At 41.6% G+C, this 17,892-nt stretch overlaps 1 protein-coding gene and 1 pseudogene across 1 annotated transcript in view; both read right to left on the bottom strand.

The window, feature by feature from the left end:
* The window catches only part of LOC119723310 (leucine-rich repeat-containing protein 9-like), a 165,845-nt gene that overhangs the window by 133,026 nt on the left and 14,927 nt on the right, over positions 1 to 17,892 (bottom strand). The window contains exons 6-7 of the mRNA XM_038193864.1: positions 10,043 to 10,233; positions 4,637 to 4,808 (exon numbers count right to left, since the gene is read on the bottom strand). Of these exons, the coding sequence (XP_038049792.1) occupies positions 4,637 to 4,808; positions 10,043 to 10,233 (363 nt within the window). The remainder of the gene's footprint in view (positions 1 to 4,636; positions 4,809 to 10,042; positions 10,234 to 17,892) is intronic.
* Positions 6,412 to 8,078, bottom strand: LOC119723311 (annotated as a pseudogene).

The following is a 17,892-nucleotide window of genomic DNA, read 5'->3' as shown; positions in this document are numbered from 1 at the left end:
ATTTAAGAGCCCGCACCGGGCACCAGACTTTGTCGGTAGGGATAGCCGATATTGTACATATTTCTGGTACAAAAATATCCAGAGGTGTAAAACCGATGGATTGGTTTTTAGTCAGGAAGGCTGTTTAGGGAATAAGTCGGATGCCTCCTGGTTCGCAACAGATGTGTCCGAAAGGGATTGAAATTCACTCCTTCTGCGGGAGGCAGCTACAGCCAGGAGAAACACTAGTTAAAGGGTCATGTGGTACAATGAAGCCTGGCCCAGGGGCTCAAAGAGGGGGCTTCATTAATTACTGTAAGACTTGTTTGAGGTCCCAAGAAGGTATAAGATTTCTTATTGGGGGACGCTCAACAAACATTCCTTTGAGGAGATTGGTCACCACTTTGTTGTTCGAGATTACAGAACCATCTTTAAATCCATTGTGGATAGCAGAAAGGGGACAATGGTAGTTCTTGACTGTTGCTACGGTCAGACCCCGATTATAAAGGTACAGCAAATATCAGCCGATTGCTGTCCACACCATTTGAAATAATGCCGAAGTCTCGAGTCGTAAATTTTTCTTGTAGAGGCTCGGCGGCTGTGTGCTGCTAGAGTGGTAGTGGCTTGAGAAAGGCCTGCTGCTTTGAATGATTGCTGCAAAGAGGCCAACAAGTTAGATGGAGGTCCCCTGGGGCTGGATGAAGATAAAGGGACTGTGGTTGGAATATTAAGTCTGCTCTCTCATGTAGTATACACGGAGTGCGAACTAGCAGTCAGCCTCGGAAACCAGGGTTGGCGAGGCCAGAATGGAGCTATTAACAACACTCTGCATGTCTCCTGTTTTAACTTGTTTAGGACCTTTGGAAGCAGAGATATTGGTGGGAAAGTGTATGCGAACATCCTGCTCCATTTTATTGCTAGTGCGTCCACTGCCCATGCTTTGGGGTCTGGACGTCGTATGAAAAAATACTGGGAGCTGAGCATTGATGGCTGTTGCAAAGAGGTTGGTGTGGGGTCTGTCGATATTGGTGAAGAGCAGACGGACAATCTCTCTGTTGAGTGTCCATTCTGTTAGAATTATCAAACCCCTGGACAGGGCATCCGGGATCTTCTTCTGATTTCCCGGAATGTGGGAAGCGTATAGTTGTATTTCTTCCAGGATGCACCAATGGAAGATGTCCCAAGTCAGGTAACACAGTTGGAGTGATCGGGTGCAACCCTGACGATTGATATACGACACTACGGTCGTGTTGTCTGTTTGAATTAGTACTGTGCATCCCTGTATTGTCAGCAGGAAATGAAGTAGGCCATAGAATACAGCTTGCAGATCCAGAATGTTTATGTGTCGGTTCTGAAAATTTGGTCCCCAAGTTCTGGCATGGGGAGAGAGTTGCTCCCCATCCTATATTTGATGAATCAGCTGCAATGGTTATGGGGGCCTGAGGACGGGGAAAGGTGGGGCCTGTCTATAAGTTCTGAGCAACTGACCACCAACGGAGGGGAGGAAGGAGACCTACGGTGATCGGAACTTGAAGATGGATTGGGTCCCATTTTGGTCTGTCATGGGCCAGAAGGTGGAGCTGGAGAGGGCGCATGCGGAGCCTGCAATAAGGTACAAGATCTACCATACTTGCCATCAGTCCCAACACCAAGAGCCATGCTCTTGCTGTGGCAACATTCTTTGAGAGAAACATGAGAACACAACATCGAAGATTTAGGATTCAGTTGGAGTCGCTGTGCCCTGGCACAAGTCTAAGTTTGCACCCAAAAAAACTGGATGCTTTGTTGGAGTTGGGTGTGACTTTGTTTTGTTGATAACAAAGCCGAGTTAGGATGTCTATTACTGAGACTAGCCAGTCGTCCAGATACATGAAGTTTAGGATGTTTCGTTTTCGTAAGCTTGCTGCTACTACTCGTGATATCCTTGTAAACACTCGTGAGGCTGTGGATAGACCAAATGGGAGAGCGTTGAACTCGTACGTGTCCCTTTTGTACCTGAATTGTAGGTATTTGGAATTATGCCTGTAGGTTGGGACGTGTAGGTAGGCATCCTTGAGGTCTAGTGATGCTGCCCAGAATGGAACTGGAATTGAATCTAGAGCAACTCTTACAGTTTCCATCTGGAACCGACGTGGACAGATGAATTTGTTGAGAGGTTTGAGATTTATGAATTGGTGGGACTACCAATGCTCATACTACCAATGCTCGTACTCTGCCTTGGGGAACTGGTAGTATTTCATTTCCTTTGGACGAAAGGGCCTCCACATTTTTGCAACCGTGAGTTTCTTCATGCGGTCAATGCACACAATGTCCAATGGCAAATGAGGAAAGAGTGGGTCCTGAGCTGAAGCTTGGGAGCCGGAACTACGCTTGAAAGATTTACTTTCAGATTGACTTGTTTCATCCACTGTTGGTATTTTCAATACTCTGGCCATGTCTCTCTGTAACAGACGGAGTTGGGTCTCGAAATGAGACAGGTCCCCAGGGTCGGGGAAATCATTGGATTCTGAACAAGGTCTGTCCGAGGATGATTCACAGTTTGGGTCTGTTTCACTTCACTCCGAGTTTTCAGCACTGTCCTTGGTCTCGTCAGAAAACTGTGAAGACGGGTGGATTGAAATAGATGCCTGAGGAATTTCACGTTGAAGGCATATCTGAATTATCTTGAACCTTCGACATGGAAGTGTGTCCTCCTGATTCCGGTGTTTGGATATAGAGTCACTGAAAGTCTGAAAGGCTTTCATGAAAAAATCGGCAGATACCTCTTTTTTCTTTCGTAAGCAACAGGAATGTCTGTCTTAAGAGTCGCCCGATGAGGATGATGAAGATGGGTATCGGTGCATATATTTCTTTTTAGCGTGTTTCTTATCTTTCTTTGGGGTACAACTTGGGGAACGCCAGAACACTGATCAAAACCTGAGCTATATGCCATGCCGTGCGAGGACGGTAGGGTTAGAGGCAAATTGTCCGTCGGCAGAACAGTGGCCGTGGAATTACTGCCAGGACCGCGGGATTTCCCCTTTGTGTCCTTGGAAGACTGGTTTGATCCATTTGGTGGTACTATGGTCAATAAGCTAGCAGGTTCCGATGGTGTGCATGTACTATCCGTGATCTCTTTCTTTGGTTTCGGACAGACGCGAGTTGTTTTAGTTGTTTCCCCATAGCGGTGTCAGTGGGCATGCTCTTCGCTGTGGGTTCCATTTTATCGGGGGACTGTTCCCCATGTTTGCTACGCGATGCGATAGCAAGGAATACACTGTGCTCGGCTGGAGGCACCGCAAGAAAGCACTAAGAACACAGTGCGCTTTCGTTATGAATGGTGTTTTGTGACACAACCACTGCACACAGGAAAGCAATTAAAATAGAGTTGATTGCTCACAGATCAGACGTTGCCTTTTGACGTAGTCAGACGGCTGTTCTATGAGTCGAAAACCACTGTGGCAAAAACAGACGTATGTATTTCTATTAGAATAGGCTTACATACGTACATATGCCACTAGTGGTGTATGGTCGCTGAAGAGGGGATGTCCCTGTTTCTATCCGCTATTGACCAAAGACCACCGATTCAAAAAGCAGTAAATGCCCCGAGGAGAAAACTGTTTCTTACCGCCGTGGGCGGTAGTGGTAATGTGGGTCGAGCCCTTTGATAAGTACAGTTCTAATGGCGTACTGAAGTCGTATGGTCTCCGGGAGGATTTACTTTGTTCCTGTCCACTATTGACCAAGCCCAGCGTGGCAGGAACGACAGTGCCCCGAGAAGAAGTCTGTCTCTTCTTGCGTCGGGCAGAACTATGCATGGTGGTCGTTTTTCTGGGGCTTTTTATATTTTGATTCCAGACAACAAATGTGTCACACTGATCTCCCAAGGCCCTTGTGGAGATCACTGTCTTCCTGTCAAAGAGGATATTTTTTGTTGTTGTGCCATCAGTTGAGTAGAGGGCTGGAAGAGAAACTATTCAAAGTATACCTACTGTGTATACCAGGGGCCATATTCATGAAACCTTAATAACTTAGCAGCCAACCAGGCCTTAGTAGGATACTAAAATGCCTAGTAGTCTACTATGGTATTAGTAGAATGCCTGTCAAGAATGAGAATTAAGTCCAAGAAGGCAACCGGAGGGGGAAAGCCACCTAAAGAGCCAAGTCTGACACAACAAAAAATGATATAGTTGCTAACTAGTGACTTACAGTTGCCCTGGATCAACATTAACTTTAGTAAGAAACTTTGAATTTAACTAACGCTAGTAATGTTTCATGAATATCAATTAGTTACCAACTAGGCTTAATAAACAACTACATGTACATGCCTTTTTAGTAACCAACTAGGCTTAGTAAGGTTTCATGAATATGCCCCCAGATCTGTAATGAAGTCACTTTTTAATGATTAACTTATGGTAACTTTGTTACAGATCTTCACTTAAAAAAGTGTTTTAATTCGACTTTTAATTCGAAGTATGTGACCCTCCAGCACAAAACCAAACGTAAGTTGCACAACCATATTTGAACTTAAACCATATATAGTCAGACTCTCTACCATCGCAGCAATCCTATTATCGCGGCATAGGAATTTTCTCTGTTTTGCCACAAGCCCTTCAAGTGGCGATTTTTAACTACTACACCAGGCATTTTTTAAAAATTGTTGTAGTCTCAAACTTACCTTTGTTTTGTACTCAAAGTCAATGACATACTCTGGAAGTACAAGTTCATGATCAAAGATGAACCATTCACACTGTCTGGCAGAACATTCACACTGATGCTCGTTCTCTTCAAGACTGAAATTCTTAGGCTTGAAAACTGAGTCAGCACTTGGATAGAGCTGCTTGCTTATCCTAAGTGAAGGGGAAAACACAAATAGAAAGCATGTAACAACAGAGCAACGAAGATAACTTTCACAAGAACAATGACGACAGCAGCAGCACCACGATATTGGAAGGTTTGGGCCTCACAGTTATTGGGGTTGGTGGTTGAGCTCGAAGTATGTGACCCTCCAGCACAAAACCAAACGTAAGTTGCACAACCATATTTGAACTTAAACCATATATAGTCAGACTCTCTACCATCGCAGCAATCCTATTATCGCGGCATAGGAATTTTCTCTTTTTTGCCACAAGCCCTTCAAGTGGCGATTTTTAACTACTACACCAGGCATTTTTTTTTAAATGTTGTGTCCATAAATTAGGCTAACAAGTAGGTGAAGGGTTGCCTAACATGGAACACTGGAACATGTTCAAGGAAATTCCCAAAATTATTGTTGAGAAAACGTTTTGGCGTAGACAAAATTATTGTAAACAACAATAATCTCTTATTTAGGGGAATTTCGTTGAACTTGTTCAAGTCCCCACGTTACCCTTCCCGTAGTAGCCCAATTTACGGACACCACATTTTCTCCCCTTTTTTGGTCTTTTGGGCTAAACATCAAAATGTTATCAATTTTCACTTGATTTCCCACTTATTTTTGTTAGGGTAACTATGCCAGTAAGTAACTATGTGAATTTGAAGCTCATCAATACCCACGTTTGGCGAGACTAGTTGATGATATCTGAGGAAAAGGTAAATGCGCGTAACTTTAGGGTAAAATAGTAGCAATTTTGGTTCTTTACTATGTCCTCCTAATTATTCAGTCACTTATATGTTTTACAAAATGTTATTGAAGTAAGAATATGCAAGTAGAATCACCAAAATACACTTTTCAAAAAAATAAAAAAATTAAAATATACCCAAATATGGGAATAAATATATTACACGGCAGGGAGAAACGATTTATGCAAATTAGGCACCCTTCCCAAAAGAATTTCAGGTGTCACCCCTTCTAAATATCTTCTCTAGGGCTATAAGAATAGCTATAAGAATCTATCTGCCAAGTTTGGTGCTTTGGACCAGTCGGTCACGATTCCGACCATATGCCACCTGACTATCAGGGGATGTTTTGGTCAAACATTAACTATGAATACAAAAGTTGAGATCATCATATAAAAAACACTTCCCACCTACTGCGATAATAGGGAGTCCACATCCATTTGCATACTCTGCGCATGTCTATTTTCACAGGCATCATACACGGAATAAATCACACCACCGTCGACAGGACAATTCGGGAATGTTAGTGGGCAATGTCTATTTCAAACACTGTGTAAGTACCGGTAGTGTAATATGTCTTTACAAAGTATGACGTCTTCACTGACTGACAGGCCATATAATCATCAAAGTTTCTAATAATAAATATACATGTATATTGTTTCAATATGTCCAGAGGAAATTAAGAGACTGAAATATTTACATGGGCCTAGGTTAAATGTACAATCATGAATTTATCTCTGGATGTGCTACATATTATGCAGCAATTAGGCATCCTTGATCGCTCATATAGGTGTCCTTGATTTTTATACAACGGTGGTCAAGAGTCTTTTCCTTCCCATTTCTAAAATGTTGACATTATGTTAAGGAACACTTGTCTTAAGATATGTGTGGTAGAAATCTGCAGCTATACCGGATTCGCATTCTCATGCGACATAAAAATATTTAAAAGTTATGACAAGGCTACCTTTGCAGAGGCATCCGATCAGGAGGAAAACACCTCATAAATATTATATGCGAGTAAGACTTCCGTCTGGCTTTCTGGACACCTCAACGTCAAGAAATGAGATGTTGCCATTTCTTTCCTGTTCCATGGTGAACTGGATGCTGCTGTGAAGCTCGTTGAGGTGTTCCAAGAAGAGCTGGAGGTTGTCTTGCCCGTGTTGCCAGATGACAAAGGTGTCGTCCACCTACCGGAGCCAAACCTTGGGTTGGTGATCTGCTGTTGCGATGGCGGTCTGTTTAGATTCATCCATGAACAAGTCAGCCAGAACCGGGGACATAGGAGATCCCATGGAGGTTCCAGCCGACTGTTCAAAGAATTTGTCCCGCAATCTGAAGCTATATGAGTTGACACATGTGAGAAGCAGATCTTGAAGCTGGTCAGGGGTGAGGTCGGTGCGGTCTTGGAGAGTGGTGTCTGCTTGAAGTCTGTCCTTGGCGATGGTGCAGGCGTCTGAGGTGGGAATGCTGGTGAAGAGGGAGACGACATCAAAGCTGACCATAATGTCGTCCGGCTGGAGGGTGAGGTCTTGGATGAATGCTGCAAACTGGTCGGAGTTCTTGATGTGGTGTTCGGTGTTTCCTACCAAGGGGTGGAGGATCTTTGCAAGATGCCTGGCTGTGTTGTATGTAGGACCCCCTCTGGAAACTACAATTGGACGCAGGGGGATATCCTTCTTGTGGATCTTTGGCTGTCCAAAGAACCTGGGGCACTTGAAGCTAGATGGTCGTAGCTGTCTGTACAGAGGCTGTGGGATGTTGCCAGAATGCTGAAGAGAAAGGAGCTTGCTTTGCAGTCTCCTCTCGATGGATGGCGTGGGGTCCTTCCGCAGTTCACGGTAGCAAGGTGAGTAGAGTATGACCTCAACCTTGCAGTCATACTCAGCCTTGTCCATGTGGATAGTGGCGTTCCCCTTATCAGCTCGAAGGATGCGGACGGACTTGTCTTGGCGAAGTGTTGCGATGGCTGACCGGTCTTGACTGGAGATGTTGGGCTTTGCTGACTTGTGTTTGCAGAGGGCTTCGTTGATCTGCAGGCAGATCTCATCGGCCGCAGATTTGTCGAGGTGGCGGAGGGTTGGTTCTGTGCCTACCGCAAGCCCACCCACACAGACAGATACCTGCACAGCAACTCTTTCCACCACCCAAGAATGAAGTCCTCCGTCAACCAAGCCCTCGTCCGCAGAGCGTACAACATCTGCGACGATGAACACCTACCTCAAGAACTCCATCACATCACCACAGCACTGCAGCGCAACAGATACCAGCCCAGCCAAGTTAAGTTGCAAGACCCAAGAACCATTCCCGGCCGTAGGGTCTCCTATACCCCAAGCCAACTAGTTAGGGCCCCTAGTTCCATCACTCTCCCCTACTTAGGCACCACTTCTCATCACATCCAGCACATCCTCCAAAAGCATGGAATTCCAGTCTTCCACACATCACCTCTAAAGATGCAGAACCTGCTGACTTCACACAAGGATCGCTGTGACCCAGAATGCAGACCTGGGGTGTACAAGATTCCATGTCAATGTGGCAAAGTGTATATCGGCGAGACTGGCAGGGACCTCCCCACCAGACTCAAGGAACACAAAGCCCATGGCAGGAAGGGAGACTTCGAGAAATCTTCCATCGTCAAACACTCCCACACTGAGGACCACCCGATCAACTGTGCAGTGTCAAGTTTGAGGTTGTTTGGACGAGCGGTTCTCGAAAAAGCTGCAAAAAAGTAATATTTTCTGAGGCAAACGTGCCAGTATTATAGCCTAGCCCACCACGCGCTGCCGTCATTTTCAATATTGTTTACGTCATGTTTAAGCTAAAGCGCGCGTGCTTAATATGACGCAAACAATCTTGAACAGAGTTTTCCACAACGCGACATTGCGGTCTAGTATGATACCCCGTAATTGAGTCTCATATATTGTTTAAGGACACGCTCGGGGATACACGGTTCCAGATTTCGGACCCGAGGGGAAATCTCGGGCCCAATATGCGGCAAAAGTAAAATGTAAAACAGTATTGGACCCCGAGATTGAAAAAAAATTTATATTCAAACACAGTTTTTTGATCACTTGCTGGGTTTGCTCTTACGAAAACGCATGATTCAGAGAGATCACAACCTGATTATTTATACAAACCATTTTTTAAGTTTGGCAAAACTCATCTTCACAGTCAAATTTGTCATGAAAATTATCCTTTCCTCAATGACCACCGAAACGTAGCGTCTGTATTTGAGTTTAAATTTTAAGCTTATACGCATTTCTTTGGTTTTGGGGGTTTATTACATTCACAGATATTCTTATGAACAAACTCATGAAAATTGAAAAGTCCTTAAAAGTCAATTATTATCGATAATTTTAGGTTTTAGATCGTCCCTCTGTCGCAGGTCACCCCTCATGAATTATGCATTTTAATTGACCTGGATGTAAAACTGGCACTTGCGCACAACTTCATGTCGCTTTACACACTGGCCGAAACAGCGGTAGCAGCTGCACTAGTATCATGTACAGCTGGTAGCAAGCGTCAAAGACAGCTTTCACCGTACTTGTTACCGGTCGGTACCTTTTCGTGGGACGTGGATTTGGTTTTTTTGGCAAAATCAACGTATAAGCCGAGGCTTATATTCCGAAAATCACGGTAGGTTATATTTGTTGCTCGTGGTCTAATTAGTAAACATACCGAAATTCGTGGAAAAAGGACATGGGAATATTGGGTTAGGGCACATTTAAGATTGAAAAATTTTGTGCACAAGTCTATGGGGATGTCTCCCATATTAGGCCAAAAAAAAAAGTCTCCGGTTTCTGGTATGGAGCTTGCCCAAAAAGTGGTGCGGCTACGCGGCTTTTTTTTTTTTTTACCCGACTTTTTTGCTTCAAATGTCGGCTGATGACTGCAAATGGTGCCCGACTAAACTTAGTGCAAATATATGGGAGTCCAGAGAGGCCACATAAAGCTTATTCTCGACCATAACCCAATCTAAAAACACGTTAAAATTGTGCAGCAGCAGGATTCCAGTCAAACCAGTGAGTTTAGCGGTTTTGAGACATCATCTTTCATTGAAAAAAAAACTTTTTCATTTTGCCGACGCGCGCGCATACCAGAAACCGGAGACTTTTTTTTTTGGGCCTTACTCTGGATTGGACATTTGGGAGACATCCCCATAGACTTGTGCACAAAATTTTTTAAACTTAAATGTGCCCTAACCCAATATTCCTTTTTCCACGAATTTTGGTATGCTTACTAATTAGACCACGAGCAACAAATATAAGCTAATTGCGACAATCAAATTGTGCCTCTAAAGGGGGGCTGTGACATTAGGGAGACATGAAAATGTCTCCCTAATGACCGATGTCTCCCATCGTGCAAAGAAATTACGACAACGTGTCTCCTTAGTGGTACCTTTACACGTCTAATTATTATTATTGTTATCATTTCTTTATGGATAAGAAAAATAAAAAAATTATGTTCCTTTGTTTAAGTCATTACTCACTTCACGTTGACATCCAAGGCTGGAAGACTTTTTCCAAGGTACACCTTACACACTACCAACTGACCAAATCTGAATGGGCAAGGGTCAGTGCACGTCTCCTTCTTTGCCTTGCCGATGGCTGATTCTATCCTCGCTTTATCACACAAGCTCACACTATTAGACAGATGTACTGCTCCATGGAGACCGAGTTGCTGAATTAACCCAAATAACAAAAAAACAAAACAAAAAACATTCAAATTATTAATGAAAAGTAGCTCAGATAATAATTAATACTAATAATTAAAAATGTATAATGCCCCTTTTGCATATAAATTATCAAAAGCGCATATATTCTCCTTTTATTAACACATGTGCTCCAATAATCATAAACTTTGACTTGTACAGTAAAACTATCCTCTTGAAGCAAAAAAATGAAATTACATAAAATTCATTTTGCATCTATTTTTCAGTATTAATTTATCCCAACGGTGACTGAATTATTGACTAATTTGTTATCTGATTAGCAATTTAAAAATACTGCAAGTAAAACTTGTGCAATCCCCTGGCATGCTGGCAGTATTTATACAGTCAGTTAGTGTACTTAACTGAAATCATCGATGACCTCATTTGACCCTGGATGACCTTTGACCTCAAATGTCTCATGTTACCTGAAGTCACCCTACCCAAAGATTATTGTCACCAAGTTTGGTTGAGATTGAAGTGAGCATGACTTTTCATATGACAGCACTAGATAGTTAAAGGGAAGATACAACATTTGCAAACATCACAAAACGAAACGAGAGATCTACATGTATGTCTGTTTGCAACAGAACATAGGGCTTTTCCGCATTATGCTTTTTTATCAATAAAACGTCCCTAATTATGCATGTACAACGTTTCAATCGAATCGTACCTACAGTTATAAAATTTGCACCTTCAAGACCACATCACAAGACCAGTGATCACTTGCCTCCAGAATACGCTCGAATAACGCATGACGTTACTGGTCAGATTTTGAAAAGCCCACCCTTTCCACAGAATAACATCGTTGAAAACAAGTTCACATCTTTTACCAATTGCAAATAACAAGGCAATTTCAGCTTCAACAGGAAAGAAGGGTCACGCGATTTTGCACGTTATATCAAAAATTAAGACCATGAATTATTCTATCAATTCCCGTAAACAAACAAAATCAGATCTCTCTCTGTTGATTTTAAATTGATTTTACGTGATGACGTAATCATGATGTAACTTGGCAGTGCTCATTATTTTTTGTGGTTTTAGTCTGTACCAAGTTTGAAGCCAGTCACAGGAATTAAAGTGTTACATTTTTTAAGCAGAATAAAACTGAAAATATTTTTAAAATCTTAAAAAATCTACAGATAACGTCATCGTGACGTCATTTCTGATTTGGCGCACTGGTAGTATTATCTAACCACCCACTAAGTTTCATGACGATCGGACGTTCCCTTCATGTGTTTTAAAAAATCGCATAGTTAGTGATGTCAAAATGAAGTCACACAATTTTCACAATTTTGTGAATATACCCGTTACCAAACAAAAATAATACACAAAGAATATTGAATTTGGCATATTGCGTTCGTAAGATATGGCTTAAAGGTCCAAAATGTCCAAAATGGATATAAAATTACATGATGACGTCATGATAGTGTCACCTCAATTTTTACATATAACACATCCCGGCCTACCTACATACCGAGTTTTAACCCTATCGGACTTAATACAGTTCTTTAGATATAGGGTCTTAAAGTTTGCACATTTAAGATGGCGTCAAATGCCCTGTGATGACGTAATCATGGTGTCACTTGGAAGTGCATATTATTTAATTGTAGTTTTAGTCTGTACCAAGTTTGAAGCCGATCATACCAATGAAAGTATTAAATTTTGTAAGCAGAATGAATTTGTCAATATTTAAAAAATCATTCATAAATACCTCAGACAGTTTAGCCATTCCTATTGGTCGAGAGCCCGTCACGTGGCCGGTATTAAACGGATGATAAAGACATGGCTAGCTGGTCTTAAACACTTTTCCAGTGTCACAATAAAATGTGGACTCCTAAAAATCCAGTGGCTCTTATCGTTTCATTGGTTGAACGTTCACAATCCTCGCGTAGGCATGCGCAACACTACCAGGGAGTTAGAATTTTATAGTTCTAAATTCAAAACGAAACGTGCCAGGTGCGTTCTGCGCGACATCGCATAGAACATGATACGCGCGCGTCAATCTCCATAAAAGGGTTGTTTTCATCTTACTCGCCAGCTGAACACTCCATTATTTTGCAGGAGGGATGATTCAAAAAGCATAAAGTGAATTTGTTGAACAAAATCGAGATGTTTTGAACGAATTATATGATTTTTTTTTACCGAAAAGGTATTTATGAATGGGAATAAATATGTACTCCGTCGGTATTTATCACTCTGTTTAATACCACTTAGAGTCTGGGTGCTGATAATTACCCTCGCCTCCGGCTCGGGTAATTATCAGCACCCAGACTCTAAGTGGTATTAAACAGAGTGATAAAAACCTCCGGAGCACACATTTATTCCCTTATTAAAATATACCGATGACGTCATCGTGACGTCATTTCAGATTTTGAGTACTATAGTAGTACTATTATCTACCCGCCCACCAAGTTTCATGACGATCAGACATTCCCTTATATGTGTTTTAAAAAATTGCATTTTTGATGACATCATAATGACGTCACACAATTTTCACTATTTTGACAATATACTTATTACCTAACAAACGTAATACCAAAAGAATTTTTAATTTAACATATTGCATTCGTGAGATATGGCTTAAAGGTCCAAAAATCAAAAAAATCATATAAAATCACACGATGACGTCATTGACATCACCTTAATATTTAATATTTTTTTATTATCATAACGTCACTTTAATTTCCATCTATAACACGTCCCGGTCTACTCCCGGTCTACTCAAAGTTTCAACTCAATCGGATCGACAGTTCTGTAGATATAGGACTTTATTATTATTATTATTTATTCGACCATCACAAAAACAAAACAAAACAAAACAAAAATTGAGTAAAACGTGCATAAAACAACAACCAACAAGTACAGTAAGACGGTAGCGGGGACCTGGGACGAAAATCCGAATATGACAAGACAAATGACAGTTATGTGGGTCAGGGACCGCAAAAGTAAAATGAACTACTATTACCCGTGGGTATGCAGCCCCGCACATAACGTTGAAAAGACAGATTACAAACACAGAAAACAACGGCCCCCGCAGGGGTGATCAAAATGACAGCAAAAAGAAAAGAGCAATGGGTTGACTTAAGTTACCGATAAGAATGCCTGCTTGAGGGCCCTAAGGAATCGAGGAAGGGAGTCGACAACAGCTGAGTCTTTGACATGAGGCGGTAAAGAATTCCATATTCTAGGGAAACTGCGGGTGGGGGAATGAAACAAAGCTTGTGTGCGTGAATGAAGATGGCGGAATGTAAGCAAATCTGGGTGGCGTGGGTTGATTAGGATGTTGTCACTGATGGTGTCATCGTCATCATTCATGTGCATTGTAATATGCACATGAATGATGACGTCACGTGACCCATGGTGATGTCATGATGACGTCACTCTTCGGGACACATCTATGCTATAAGGACTAAGCCTATGCTGACTTTGAATGTATGACAAAGATGAAAGGCAAAAGTGAGGGGTGGAAAAGACATGTACAATGTCTATTGGATTTGCCAGGGAATAAAAAGAAGAAGAAAGAAAAAAATGAGAACAAAAAGAAAGGCTTTTCCGCTACTATGCGGAAAAGCCAACGATCAAATTATCCTTAATACCTTACTGGATTGTTAGGGAATGACAGTCTAAAGCATCCTGTAAAATCATGGCTCCTGCTGTGCTGTCATTTTCAAGAAAAAATTGTATTTTTCTAACACTGGTTGGCCACCCTACTAAAACTTATCATCCATAAACCATTTACCTTAAACTCACCATGGTTTATACCTTGACTTTTGACACCAAAACCAACCTCCACTTGCTTACTCCTACCGAAGTTACAATCCAAAACAACATTTCTAACTCAAGTTATCATCCAGAAACTAAGCTGCCTGAGCTGAACGACGGACGAACAAATGCTGCAGGCGACGACTATACCCCTCCAGCCTCTCGGCTGAGGGCTGAGGGGTAAAAAAATGACAGATCTGGACATTACAGGTAGGCCCGGATTAAGTGTTTTATAGGCCCTAGTTATCACTCCACCCAAGGCATCACCGGCACCAAATTCACGTTGATGCTATTAAAGTACAAAACACTGTAAAAATCAAGCCAGGCCAAACTGGTATAGTCTTACCTCTAAAAGCCTGTCGGCACCAAGGGAGTCAATTGCTTCTGAAACGTCTGGGGGGGTGGGGGTACATACATGTGTATTGAGATCAGAACTAAAGGGAGTGTGAAGCCGAAATGGCCTGGGGTTTGGGGCCCACTTGGTCCTCTCGAGTGGTGTGATCTGAGGCAATTTTTGACCACTTTAACCAATTTTTTTTGGTGAAATATCGTCATGTAAACATCATTTTTGAGTTTGGAGTCATTTAATCAGCTAGTCTGAGCTGTAGAATCAAAGTTAATGTAGTCCGCATTTTTTATTGGGGGACGAAAACAGATGGTACCAGCCCCCCCCCCCCCCCAAATAAAAATGACCTTGCTACGCCCCTGGCTTCAGAATCAAAATGACAGACTTTTATACATAGGGCCTACTATGCCTACATGCTGTATGGCGTCAGTTGGTGAAATAGAAAATTCTGAGAGAGACCCTAAAACTTTACAAAAGGTTTTCTCTGCAGGTGGATGTGTGTGGGTAGGCCTATATACGGCACACTGTGGTATTTTCATTGGCCCCGAATTTTGTGTAGGCCCCAATTTTGTTTTAGGCCCCAGGCACAGTACCTACTGTGCCTATTAGATAATTCAGGCCCGATTACAAGAGCACATTTGTTGAAGTAACCCTCCCTCCCTGGATTGAAATTCAGCTGTGCTATCACATCAGTCAACATCAAACAAAGGTGACTGTTTTTTTTTTTACAGTTAAGAATTCCATTGTTACTTTAATATAGCCAGGATTTGACAGGAGATGGTTGATAACCCAGCTGTACCTCTAAGTTTCCTCTTTTATTTGCTAATGGAATTTGACTAGTCAGAGTGTTTACGCAAATGTGATCTGACTGTTTACTAGCCTGCATACAAATGCATGGCAGGGGAAGAGGAAGGGATTCTTGACTGTCTGTGACTGATCAAACAATAGTGGCACGACTTAATTTTATCAACAGCATCAGTGAATTTTGTCTCAGTCTTCAGGGATTCCTGGAAAATTCATGTAAAAAAGTTTTTGTTGATAACTCTTTAATCAAATAATTTTAATCAAACAACTTAATTTCATCACAATTAAAATACTTCAAAAGAGAAATTCTTATTCCAATTTGCACAAACTTTTTTAAGGATAAATACTCTAAAAAGCAATGAGAATTAACATTAGGCATAAAGGCCATTTAATTTCTAATAAAATAAATATAATGATACTAATAATTAGAAAAGAGCATCCCATACATTTCCTTGGTTGGTAGAGTTTGAGAGGATTAAAATCCAAACAAGCTGAAGGAGTGCAATGCGAGAAGGAAAAACACACACAAAAGGACGCTTGTGACATGTCAGCCAGAGTGACAGGTTCCCCTCAAACCTTTTTACTGTATACTGTTTACTGAGCTGCCCAGACGCCCGCCCGGACGGACACCATAGGCAATGATGATACCCATCAAGCCTCTCAGCTGAGGGGTATAAACTCCATACAGTTTTCTTAGGGGTGTGGCTAACTTGCAAACGGCGATAGATCAACCCACTGATTAGCTGAAATGGGTGCGTCGACTCTGAAGTCCAGATTCAAACTTTGAGTAATCACTAGAAAATCCATGGTAAGAGGGCAGAAAATCCTGGTAAGAAGACTGAGAGGGTTCCACCCGGGGAGGCGGTAGAAACTGGTAAAGCTTACCCACTTCAGCCACCAAAAAGGAGGTCTGAAATGGGTGTGTCAACTCTGAAGTCTGGATTCAAACCGTAAGTAATCACTAGAAAATCAATTTCACCAAGTACGAGCGGGAACCCTAAGTGAGTGCATGTAACACTCCGCAATCCAGAAAGGTGCTGCCTATCTATTCTAAAGGAGCTTTGCGTTCTTTGCTGTGATTTGATGCTTTGTCATTCAGGGCATGCGTGCTTCAAGCAAGATCCCGAGTAGCACTTAGTACGTGCGCTGTGATTGGTTCTTTTGTTGAGTCATCTGCAATCTACACATCGGGAAGTTGCTAGTAAATGGACTCAATAGATGATGTACTCAGATTTTTTTCTAACAATTTATCGGCAAGTAATCAATAGAAAGGGGCACTTGCCTTCCTGAAATGTGTCGAAATTTACAAAGGCAGTTTTGGTTACTAAAATTGATAAAATGGAATTGGGTAACCATAATCAGTGGTCAGTTTCGGATACCCCGGTACCCGGGTATCCGTCATGGCCTTACAAGCGGGCACTGCTTTCTTTTTCAGTGCTTATCCATAAATAAAAAATAATAATACTAATAAACTAGACATATGTTTGTGGACAAACATAGGGCTGTTTCGATAGCTTTTTGTGACATGTGACATGTGTTCCATCAACGAAGGATGTGTATTTCTGTTTATAATAAATGGTGGCATATAATATGTGATTCCATTCGCATAGGGCTTTGAATTATGACGTCACATGTCACGTGATGACGTCATGATGACGTCACATAAAGTTTCATCTATTACTATAATATTATGGTAAAGAACAACTTAGCCAGAGCAAACATCGTTGAAAGCAAGTTCGCGTCTTTCACCAATTTAAATTACAAAGCACTTCCGGTTTCAACCAGAAGAAAGGGTCACGTGATTTATTTGCACATATTTCAAAAATGAAGACCCTCGATAATTCTATCAATTCCCGCAAAAATCATGTTCAGGTCTCGACCACCTAATTTTTTTTTACCTATAACACATCCCGGTCTAGCCACATACCAAGTTTCAACCCAATCAGACTTACAGTTCTGTAGATATAGGACTTCATAATATGCACGTAAATTTTCAAAAATCAATGAAAAAATGTAGGTGATGACGTCATCATGATGTCATAGTCTTGGCATAATTTTTGTATGAGGGTCTTCCTTGGCTGTAACATTGATGACGATCCCAGATCGCCAAGTTATAGAAATGGTGGCTTGAAAACGTGTACAAAGTCAATGGGCTAACACGTGTACAAAGTTAACGGGCTAAAAAAAAAACACTGCAGAAACATTGCACCTTTGATTTTGTAATTTGCCTTTAAACTGAAACATTTTTATGAAATATTACTTGATATTCTGACCCTTAGGAATAGGTTAAATCGAATGACAGCGCGAAAAAAAATACGATTTATCTTTCCTTCTCATAGTAATTCTCGGCTGAAGTTCAGAACTACTCAGTAAGATATCAGTGTTGTCTAGGAAAAGACTTGTGGAAAATCCCACTGCAGAAAAACTGCACCTTTAAATACGTAACATGGGGCTTTTCGGCATTATGATTTTTTATTATACGTCCCTGACTATGCGCATGCATGAACATAAAATCTGTCAAAGTTAGCCGAAAATCGGCTAAAACAGTCACTGTGATGTGGACAGGATTTGACCTCGGCAACTCGTGCCCTGCAGGCTGACTGACATACGATGTACATGTATGTGCGTAACGTACGTGTATGTACATATAGACGTTCTGTGCATGTTTTAGAGCAAAGGTATTGTCAGCCTGAAGTTTTAAGCGTGCGCAGGGCAT

This window comes from Patiria miniata, unplaced genomic scaffold (genome assembly GCF_015706575.1).
Source record: "Patiria miniata isolate m_02_andy unplaced genomic scaffold, ASM1570657v1 HiC_scaffold_17, whole genome shotgun sequence".
In the NCBI taxonomy this organism is placed as follows: Eukaryota; Metazoa; Echinodermata; class Asteroidea; order Valvatida; family Asterinidae; genus Patiria; species Patiria miniata.
The sequence above is the reverse complement of the archived record's forward strand: the minus strand, read 5'-3'. Positions and strand labels throughout refer to the sequence as shown.